This window comes from Panicum virgatum, chromosome 8K (genome assembly GCF_016808335.1).
Source record: "Panicum virgatum strain AP13 chromosome 8K, P.virgatum_v5, whole genome shotgun sequence".
NCBI lineage: Eukaryota > Viridiplantae > Streptophyta > Magnoliopsida > Poales > Poaceae > Panicum > Panicum virgatum.
Window position 1 is genome coordinate 53058519 of NC_053143.1, and position 11180 is coordinate 53069698.

The following is an 11180-nucleotide window of genomic DNA, read 5'->3' on the forward strand; positions in this document are numbered from 1 at the left end:
TAAATTGATTGCTAATCTACTGTTTCAATAAAAATAATTACAACATAATCTATTTGTAAAGCGTAGAAGAATTTTGGTTACCTGCAGTCGCCGGCTCGAAAATCCGGCAGGGCTTCGCCTCTCTCCCTCCATCCCTCTTTTTTCTTGGTTTCTGGAATTTTAGTGCTGCAAATGAGGAGTGGGGGGATCAGCCAACCCTTATATAAGGGTGGGAGAGCCGGTCGCCCTACAAGCGGGCGGCCAGGGCTTGCCGCCCCGCTGCCGGGCGACCGGCCCCAGGGACATGCGCGCAATTTTCTCCGTGAAATTTTTTTAGAAATGCCCCTGCCGCCCCGCTGCCGGGCGGCCAGGTCCCGACCGCCCGGCAGCGGGGCGGCCGGGGTATATTCTTGTAAATTTCCAAATCGAAAATATATTTTTGTAAAAAACGAAAATAAAAAATAAAAAAATAAAAAAACCGCCTAATTACATTAGAAATCTGAAGTTTGAGTGGCGGCCCGTGCCGCCACTAGGCCCAACGTGGGTCTGCCCCTGCAAGTGGTCCCCATCACGTGATGGGAGGAACTTCATTTCACATTCTTTACACGGACACTTGTTCATTCTCACTTCATTGACTTCGCTGTCGAATCTTTTGCTTTTATAATTTACACGCTTCGTGAAATCGTTTACACTGCGTTTGGATATTGGCATTGAGGCTCTGGAATTGGAATTAGCATTGGATAGCACCAAATGCTGCTGTTTGGAGGGCTTAGACTTTGTAATTGGAAATCATTCTCAATGCCGAAGTGGTATTCGCTGCACCTGCACCTCCTCACCCTCAATACAGAGCCATCACCGTCTGTATTGGGCGGAATTGCAGATAAGGTGGGCGACGACGCGAGGCGAGCGCTCTCTTCCCCGTGTCCGGCAGCTCGGTGCCCCCTTTCCCCATCATCGAGCTTCTCCAATGACCAGCGCCGCCGCTCCCCTTTCTCCTCCTCTTCACGAATGCGTACCCCCACGGGCTTCCTCCGTCTTCCTCCCCAGCGGCCCTCCGACGTGCCGGAGCGGGAGGAGGCGAAGGCCGCGGGGCGAGCGAGGAGGCACGCCGCCCCTCCCCTGCCTCCCTCCGCGGCGAGCCCCTCGCCGCCCCTCCGCCGGCGAGCCACATGGCGCCCCTTCCCTACCTCCCTCCACGGCAAGCCCCGCCCCCGCCTCTCCGCCGGCAAGCCGCACGGCTCCTCCTCTGCCTCCCTCGGCGTGGACAGAATCAGATGCCATGGTGTGGACATCCAAACATGAATCAGTATTCGTCTTGCAATTTCATATATATTCAAACAATGGCTTTGGTATTATAACTTAGGAAAAAGTGTATTTTTCATCCCTCAAGTATTGCAAAAGTTTGAAATTCATCCCTTATATTTTATTTGGTTCAAATCAACCCCTTAACTAACTAAATCGGTGCATTTATCATCCCTACCTTAGTTTAGCAATGGTTTAGTGTCATATAATATTAATTTAGGTCATGCAATATCATTCTAATCATTGCTTAGCCACATCTAATGTTGAGTGTATCACTATAACAGTTCGGTGCGAAGGTTCCGTTAATTTTTCTGACAAAATTTTTATGGGTACCTAATTTAGAGGATTTACTGAATTTCTTAAAGGCTTTATATCTTCGACTCAGTATATTATATTGCTAAGCAGGAATTCATCAGATGATTGCGTGGCATAAACCGCTATTAGATTGCATTAAATCATTGTTAAACTAAGGTGGGGATGATAGACACACCGGTTTGGTTAGTTGAGGTGTTGATTTGCACCAAATGAAATATGAAGGATGAATATTACACTTTCGTAATACTTAAGGGATAAAAAATATACTTTTTTCACTATAACCTAATACTAATACTAGGCTGATTTAGCATTGAACCCAAATTAATGCCAAAGCCTCCAATATCGATATCCAAATGGAGGCTTATTCATTTTGGCACTTGGCACAGAAAAAGCGTCGCCAACAACCGCTCCATGCTTTCCACACGGTTTCGCGAGCAGACAATACGTAGTGGGTGAGGGTCCATGCGAGCGGACGAACAAAAACCTCTTCCATCCTCACCTCACCAGCGCCCAGAGAAACACAGTCCAGGCTTCAGCAACTCATCCTCAGAGCAGAGTTGCTGCAGAGTGAATACAAGGCCCGGAAATTCCCCAGTCTCTGGCTCTCCGCAGACCGCAGGGTAGGAGGAAGCTCGAGGTGGGAAGATTTATTTGCTCTGATTGTTGCTCTGCAGATCTTCCTTCTAACCTGACAATCCGATGAACTCGGAACCGGAGTAGTAGTTTCCAGGGAAAAGGAGTGACTGTTAGTGACAGAGTCATGCTCGGCCATCGATAGCTATAGCTTGGTACTACATGCCAGCTAGAGGAAGCTATTGGTGAGAAGAATCAATCCATTTCATTGATTGTGTTGCTGCTGTACTTGACAATAAAGTTTTTTTTATCACTGTCTGCTCTTGAGTTCAGTTGGGTGTATTCCAAGTTCTTGCAGCAGATTTGTTTTTTGAAAGACAAGTTCTTGCAGATTTGTACCCCCCCTGTCCTGTCCTGAGTCCTGACAGGAGCGGCATAGATGGCCGACCCGGTGGCCGGCGTGGAGAAGATCGTGAAGCTTGGACTCGCGATCAAGGATGCGGTGGACACGGCTCGCCACAACGAGGAGTGCCACGAGATCAGAAAGAGGGTGCTAAGGTTCAGCGATATCCTGTCGCATCTGCAGCAGACAGGGATGATTAACGACAGCCCGGCGATGAGCGGCGCGCTAGAGGACCTGGAGGAGAGCCTCCATCAAGGCCTCGAGCTCGTCATGGCCTGCCAGGAGAGGAGCACCATCCGCCGCCTCATCTCGGCAGGGGACCTGTCCAAGCAGCTGCGCCGGGTGAAAGAGGACATCCTGAACAAAGTGATGCTCGCGTCCTTCGCTATCAATGCCCACACAACCATCGTCTTGCATACAATCCAGGCTGGTGGTCATCCTCCGCTCCGGCTGCCAGAGGTACCATTACTTACCAGTATAGTAACTGTTACTGACATCACTCGTACTCTAGTACTACACTCTTTTCTTAACAGTAGTTCTTGTGAGCCATGTCGGAATCTGGAGCAATTTTATTTTGGTATATTTTAATGCAAAAATAAATCATGACTAAAATGATAAAAAAAACACACAAACAGTATTATTCGCAATACTTGTGCAGTTGTGCTGCGCTCGCTAACTAGCATATATAGATACCATATAGAATAATACTGAAAAAAACAAAGACATCCCCGACAGAGAAGTCAGTACTTGGGGCATGATTGCGATGTTGTTCAGGTTAGGTCTCGTTTAGATCCAAAATTCAAACTTCCAAAAGTGTCGCATCGATTATTGCGGCATCTGCATGGAGAATTAAATATAGATAAAATAAAAAACTAATTGCACAGTTTGCTTGTAAATTGCGAGCGAATCTAATGAGCTTAATTAGATCGTGATTAGACACTAAATTGTTACAGTAACATATGCTCTAATGATAGATTAATTAGGCTTAATAAATTCGTCTCGTAGTTTAGAGACGGATTATGTAATTTATTTTGTAATTAGTCCATGTTTAATACTTCAAATGTGTGCCGGAATATTCGATGTGACATTTTACACCAAATTCCAAATGCATCTAAACCTTAGTGGATATTCTGACCGAATCTGTTCGATGTAGCTGATTTGGCCCGAATAGAATCTTGCTGAGGACCAATTTTAGAGAATTAGAGGCCTGCTCTTCCAGCATTCTGTTGAGGTTCAGGTGCGCACGACGCTCTGCCGGGGAAGACGATGAACTGCTGCGGGGAGGACCTTGTTGTGATTTTTATGTTACTCAGGGACTTTTTCTGCAAGAAAGGAATGTACTGTGCTCTCTTTCTTAATATAAGTTACGTTCCTTCTCGCAAAAAAAAAAATCATTCTGTATGTGCACAGGGATGGAGATGCAGAAGCGCATGCACGTGTGGCAATCCAGTCTTCTTTTCCAACTTCACAGACAATGTACTGAACATCCACATATTAATAGGTTGCTTAGGATCCCCTCCACTTTCCACGTGGGATTAACTGGTTTTGAACCCCCTAGCACTTATTATTGTCCTATTTATTTATTTCAAGGGAAATAAATGGGCCAAGCCCTATTGAATCCGACAAACCATGCACCAGCATGAATCATTTGGGATGCATGTCATTAATTAGCTTATAATCACATTTTGGTTTGCATAGAGTCAACAATTATAATTTTGATTTCAAATTATTTTTTATGTCATGTATTTGACTGTTGGAGAATGATATAATAATATTTATTTTAAAAAGTAATTTCATAAGACTATATTTTTGGTATTTTCTATCTTAAGTAAGCCATTCCAAAATTTTATTATAATTTGCATTTTGTGTGTTGAGTTTCGATATTTGAAAATGATATGAGTAGTTTAATTTTGTATCAAAAATAATTTCCAAATAATATAATTTCATTATATATTACAAATATAATATAAACAGAATAAATTGTCAAAGTTGTGGTTGAACATCTGACATGTTTAGAGCATGTGTTAGCTTTTGTTATGTAACAAATATGTTACGAGATTTTTTTTGGAGAGCCTCTATATTAGTCCTCATGAGACATGCTAAACAAAATACAAATCTTATAAATCCTAAAAAAAACATTAAGCCATCAATTCAATTCTGTAGGCTCCAATCATAAGTTATAATAATTAATATATATTCTGTTACCTAAAAATTTACCTACTTCTACCATTATGAAAGTACTCTAAACTAACCCACAGATGAAGATAATCTAAAGTAACCCTCTAATATTTATCTAATTTACCCACCTATGTCTTCATGAAAAATCTGAAAAATAATGTAAAGTAACCCTACATATGTATCCACGGTACATAGTCAATTATTATTTATTTATTCACTATAAAAATTGATTGTCCTCCTCATCGTGTGATTAGGTTCATAACTCTGAAAATATAGTTTCAATCTCCAAAACCAATTGAGTGGCTCCAGATTCAATCCTCCCTAATCAACTTTCTCTTCCCATAATAAACACACCACATTGGCAGCTCAATAGTCTAGTAAATGATTTGCAAACTGAACGTATCTCAATTGATAGGTTCCTTGTGTGGTGGAACCTGTCCACTCACGTTCGACTATCGAATTTGGAATGGATGCTCATATTTTTTTGGATTTATGCCGGAAAGAAGGTGTGTCCGTGTATGCGAACATTCGTGTATGTACTATATTTCAAAAAGAAGTTTGATAAATGATTCTACAAACAAGTTTAGTAGATGACAGTACAGTTTAGTCTTGCAAAAATTTAATTATTGCTTATACAAGCTTCAATTGGATACCGAAAGTGAATCATTTTTTTCCTATATATATCAGGATACAGGAATGGCAGAGACATCACGTAACAGTCATTCAATAAATGATGCCAGGTCAGATATCATTGTCAATCTATCCTTCTTTGTCATGGCACTATGATCTAATTAAGATATAAAGAGAAGTGCACTGCAACATTTAGAACTTGTAATCTCACCTAGAGTAACTCGAAAATCGACTTTACAATTATATAGACTAAAAATTATGTCACTTATGTCATTTCAATTTATCCTTCGTGTTGGCAGTTGGCAAAAATCTGATGTTGTAGGTGAAAATCAACTGAAACATTATGTTGTTGGGACTATGGTTTGCTGTTCAACTAAGCTGTTGCATTTGAGTCAATTCAACCACAATTTTACCATTCATATACAATTCCCTAGAGCTTTTCCAATGCACCTCTAGCATTTATCTATTTTTTGTGGGTAAAGAGAGAGCTTTAATGTTTAAGTAAATTGTCATTATAATCCTGCAAAAGTAACTCCCTGATACATAGCGGGAGATGCTGACTCAGGCGTGTTGAACATTGGAGACGCCAGTGTTGCACTTTTTTACCTTCCATGGATGGTCTTTTAGCTTAAGGACTGATTATCAATGTTGGTTTTGATGTTCTCAAACTATTGCTTGAGGTCATGTTTGGCTACTATGTGTAATACTAGTGTGCTTTTGTACATCTGAAAACCACATGGAAAACCATCTTCATCCTCCTGCTTGCTGCACATAATGCTAGTGCCATTGAAAGTTAGTCAAGTGCCATCTCTTATGGTTCTGCTGTGTTGCCGATCCTTTCGGAGCGTTGGGGCCATCAGTAGTAGAGCTCGACTTTCCGTAGTTTTAATGTGATCACGTAAATGTTCATGCAAAATTCTCTTAATTCAATGATGAAAATTAAAAACATCATTGAATGCAATATAGCCAGACAATCTACAACAGTACAAAAATCATAATAAGTCCAACATCTTAATTCAAATAGTACAAAAAATGCTCCATGATATTTCTTAGGGTGCCATAGCTTTTAACTTTTTAGATCAATTACTCAATGTAAAAGTTAATTAGTTGATTGCATAACTTGCAAATATTAGGGTATCCCTTTTTTAACCTTTGGATGGAATGACATATCCAAATTGAACGACAGGAGAAACAATGTACCAGCAGGAAGCAAAGCACCCTTTCCACCCTTACTAGGTAAGTCGTATCGTGTGCTATCTTTGTTTGGATCATGATAGCTTAGCTAGTTATTGTCATTATCAATGTTCATCACCTCTTTTCTTCAAAGCTATCAGTATTTAGTTATTTACGTCTTTATTCCATCAAATTGAACAATACAGCTACAGTTCACAATTGTATAAGCTAAACTAATTTCTATATATGTGTGTTGTTTCCACATCAGGATTGAGAAAGTTCAAGTTATCTGAGTTGGAGGCTGCTACAAGTAACTTTTCGCATGACAACATCATTGGCCAAGGTGGTCATTCTATTGTCTTCAAGGTGTGTATCTGAATAAACTTATTGTGACATTACCTCCAATATGAGACTATTTGAATTAAGATGTTGGACTTCTTATGATTTTGTATTGTTGTAGATTGTCTGGCTATATCACATTCAATGATGTATTTATTTGCCCTTTGCATCATTGAACTTTATTGTGGAGAATGATATTTATTGAGATGTTTGTGATTTTGGTTAGAAACACAAAACATTACTACGAATTGGGATTTCATTGTTTTAGGTTCACTTTTACATTATCCTATAGTTATTCTGGTTTATTCTGGTTTCTAGTTTTTATAAGCTGATTTTTTAATTGAAAAATTGAACCTTCATAACTGCACCAACTGATTCTCAGCATCTAATTGTTGGGCGGATCTATCTCCTATGATGGATACAGACGAAGTATGCACCATGTTAATATACGATACAATTGTTTGTCATGTATAATTTACTTGTATAGCAATGGTCACGTTACATTTGTATAATTTACTTGTATAGCTCGACTTTCATCGTCTTTGGATTGCTCCAAGGACCAGTGTATGTGTATATATATTCAGATAGGGTGACATCATAAATATTATTCATGGTCTTATTTTATTAACATGATCCTATCATATGACATGGTGTTTTATGCTTCAGGGTGTATTAAACGACGGATACATGGTCGCAATCAAGAAAATCTTAGATCCAGATAAATTTAATTGGGCGCACACTTTAGATACTCATCTTCTTGTTTCAAAGCTTCAGCACAAAAATATAGTAAAAATTCTGGGATATGTCAACCATGAAGTCCGAACTACACCATTTCCGTGGTTTTTCAAACGCAGAGAAGGTCGAGTTATAAAAACAGAATATTTTTTGGTTGAAGAATATGCAACGAACAGAAGCTTGCACAACATTATCATTGGTATGTTAACACCACTTATTTACTAAACTATTGATCATACTTCACACTTGGCTAACTTTTTGTTCACACGATCAACTTTGTTGTATACCAGTGATTAATAGTTTCTACCCTGGGACATGATTTATATTTCTGCAGGGTTTGGACTTCGTTGGTCCTCACTTTTCCAGATAATTGAGGGGGTAGCCCAGGGCATGCACTGCCTACATGAGCAAGGCATTGTCCATTTGGATCTGAAACCAGGCAACGTCCTCTTGGATTCTGATATGAATCCAAAGATTATTGATTTTGGAATATCTGAAGTGTTGCGTGACAACATGATCTATACCCGTGTCGATGGTGTAAGAGGCACATTGTACGACGTTATTCTATATTATCATTGTCGTAACTACAAGGCATTCATGAAATCCTTTTCTTCATTCTCCTTTGTTTTTATTTTGAAAGGAACATTGTATTCCATTTTTTACTTGACCATTCAGGGGATATATAGCTCCAGAACACATGGCAGACGGCACTGTGTCAACGAAGAACGATGTGTACGCCTTTGGCATGACCCTCGTTGAGACTATTGGCAGTATCCTCAAATCGAAACCACCTAGAGATGAATACCCCTTAGATGGATGGGTAAGTATTTAGATGCACGCATATCGACTGTAACAACTATTTAATTTTGTTTCATGGTGACCTTCCAGAATATAACAGATCATTTACTTAAATTATGCATAATGCTTGTAATTGATTTGTCAGGCTTGGGATGCTCGGGAATATGGTACGATGGACGAGTTATTTGATCCGACACTGTATAATAATGATGAGTCTCAGCTAATGGAGATCAAGAGATGCGTGGAGGTAGCACTTCTGTGCACTCAGTGTGATCGAGCAGACCGGCCCCCCATGGAGGATGTTCTTCAGATGCTACGTGGCCTGAAAGAGTTGCCGACCCCAAAGAAACCAACTTATATATTACGTCCTTTTACAAAACAAACTGTAGTGAATTTTGGACTCAACGCCATCTATACTGAGAGACGTGCCATTGAGTCCTAGATGAGCATTTTCTTTTAGATTAAGGAAAAACATCCGGCCTTTATTAATTTACATCCACAAGTGAATGCTGACAGCCAAGTCCTAGATGAACATTAGTTTGCCCTTAGCTTGTAAGGTACTTGGGTCGACATAAAAAAAATGATGGGACGGCGAGGATGAGGAGAATGATCAGACGTGGAGAGTTGCAGGTGAGACATTTGCTCACCTTTCTACCAGGAAGACCTCCACTGGGTAGACATATCATGGGTGTATCTTATCTTCATCTCTAAATCGAACTACTCCATCTGTATTTATGGACATAGCAGATATGAACTCTTGTTGTGTATTTGGACATAGCAGTGTGAATGAGATTATTTTTTGAACTTTGCTATGTGCCATATGCACGTAACTAGGATTTAAGACAGTTGTGATTCCTTGCCTTCTTTTCTATCGATCCCGGTTTGTTGTTCTGCTGGCTTTGGTTTCCAGTGCTTATGAACACTGCATATATTCTCTATCAATACCAGTTATCTGCACGCATATTCTCTGCTGTCTCATCCACAAATGAAGATCCATGTGTGTGTATCCTCAGCATGTCGATGGCTGCTTCGGTATTTGATCCGGAAGAAACCCACAGATGATAAATTCGCCTGCAATTCTGATCCCTGTCAGAATCATTTGATCTGCCAATCATTTGAAACGCCAGGTACCAGCTCCTTTCTCCGGACTCCAGGCTCCAGCTGGGACAGGAGCCAACGTGAACACGAGGCAGCACTAACTGTGGCGGTGCGCCCGCGCGTGCGTGCAGCTGCCGGCGCGCGGCGGGGGGTAAATTAAAGAGGGAGGCGCCGCCGAGAGCGCACGACGACGCCAGTGCAAGGGCGCGGCGACGGCTGCGGCGGCAGGGTCTCCAGGAGTAAGCACATGTGATCCGGCGTCCGGAGGGACTCCCGCGGCGTGCGGCTGGGACGGCGGCCGGCGATCACACGAGGCTGTCGCCGCGACACGCGGCGCCGAGCACCCCGTCGCGGTCGCCCCATCCGCCTCCCCCTCCCGGAGCGTGGCGGCGGCTAGATGCCAGATGGCGAGGCTCCCAGACGCTCACGAGGAAGCGGAAGGAAGCGAGGGGCGCCCTGAGCGCGGCGGCGCTCCGGCGAGCCGCGGAGGAGGACGCTCCCAAGGGTGGACGGCGTTTGCGATACTTTGCGATACCGTCCACCCCCTGGATGCCTACCGTTCGTCCGATGCGACCTGTGCGGCTGAGATTGGGCCTGTGCGTCTGGTGGCGTCTTCCTCGTCAGGGCGCGCGGCAGCTGGCCGGTGGCCGCGGTGGTTCGGTGGCTTGGGGGAAGCAGCGGCTTGCTGGCGCCGTGCTGCGAGCGCGGCCATACATGTTCGTGGAATCGGCAGCAACCAAGAGCCTGTTCACGACGCGGCGTGCCGGCGTGGCTCCTGCAAGCAGGGCGTAGTGCCGCGGACGAGATGACCGCTGCGAACGCTTGTGGTGGCGCGCAGAGACCGCGTAGCATAAAGGACGAAGAGATATGGAGGCAGAATATGGCCGGAATGCGGCGGCGCCCCGGCCAGCCACGGCGTGCGGCATGAAGCACAGGAGGTGGGCTTCAGTTTTCCCTTGCTGCGTCCTCGTCGTCATTTGATCACCCTTGCTGCGTGCAAGATGCAGCGGCACGAAGCTGCCAGGATCATGGGGGAAGGTCGCCATGGACGGCCGGGGCGCGGCGATGCTCCGGCGAGCGGCGGCATCAAGCGGCCGCGGCGTTTCCTGCGACACCAAGGGTCGGGGGGTAGACGGTATTTCAGATACCGTCCGCCCCCAGGGTTGCTAGCAGCCGTCCGATCCAGCTTCTGCGGTTCAGATTGCGCGCATGATCGCAGGAGACGTTTTTGTCTTGAAGCTCCGACGGATCCAGTCATCCAGAAGCCCTGCGCCGGGGAAGCAGAGGCCGGAAGCCTGCTCGCCTGCTCTCTTGGCGTGGCGGCGGCCGAAGGTTCACACCGGAGGCTACCCAACATGTGGTTCTACCTCCTGCCGCTGCCGCCGGAGCTCTGGTCGCCATGGGCCACGGATGGTGTGGTCTTGATCCATCCAGGTTCGTTAAATTTCTCTGGCTGCTCTACATGAGCTAGCTTTCAAATCCTTCCGTCTGTACTAGAGCGAGCTTCTCTACGCCATGAGCTAGTTCTTGTCAGTCTCTTATACTATTTTGCTCAGGAGTTCAGGTGCTTTACTTGCATTGGAAGTTCTCCTAGATCACTTGCAGTAAAGATTTAAGACTATATACCAAAAACTAGAGGAAAATGCGAATGCAAATT

The 11180-nt window shown here is 43.7% G+C and overlaps 1 protein-coding gene across 7 annotated transcripts; it reads left to right on the forward strand.

The window, feature by feature from the left end:
• The first annotated feature begins 2046 nt into the window (after positions 1-2046).
• On the forward strand, positions 2047-9279 carry LOC120645210 (G-type lectin S-receptor-like serine/threonine-protein kinase At1g61360). 7 transcript variants are annotated; one of them, XM_039921990.1, is made up of 10 exons: positions 2048-2233; positions 2317-2518; positions 2552-3031; positions 5438-5490; positions 6567-6616; positions 6822-6919; positions 7559-7826; positions 7962-8178; positions 8303-8447; positions 8571-9279. In XM_039921990.1, exons 3-10 carry the CDS (start codon positions 2609-2611, stop codon positions 8865-8867), a joined length of 1551 nt encoding a protein of 516 aa, XP_039777924.1. In that variant the 5' UTR covers positions 2048-2233; positions 2317-2518; positions 2552-2608; the 3' UTR covers positions 8868-9279. The 7 variants fall into 7 exon arrangements, 6 of the variants coding, with proteins under 6 accessions (XP_039777924.1, XP_039777925.1, XP_039777921.1 ...); XM_039921991.1 differs by having other exon boundaries at positions 2317-2414; positions 2561-3031; XR_005664179.1 differs by having other exon boundaries at positions 2047-2518; positions 7962-8164; positions 8571-8800.
• Positions 9280-11180: the final 1901 nt, after the last annotated feature.

Bases quoted from the DNA above. Each gene is read 5' to 3' on its own strand.
- LOC120645210 (XM_039921987.1), top strand. From the start codon at position 2,609: ATGGCCGACCCGGTGGCCGGCGTGGAGAAGATCGTGAAGCTTGGACTC. The intron at 3,032-5,437 runs GTACCATTACTT...TATATATATCAG, and splicing joins CTCCGCTCCGGCTGCCAGAG to GATACAGGAATGGCAGAGAC. The intron at 5,491-6,566 runs GTCAGATATCAT...ATTGAACGACAG, and splicing joins CATTCAATAAATGATGCCAG to GAGAAACAATGTACCAGCAG.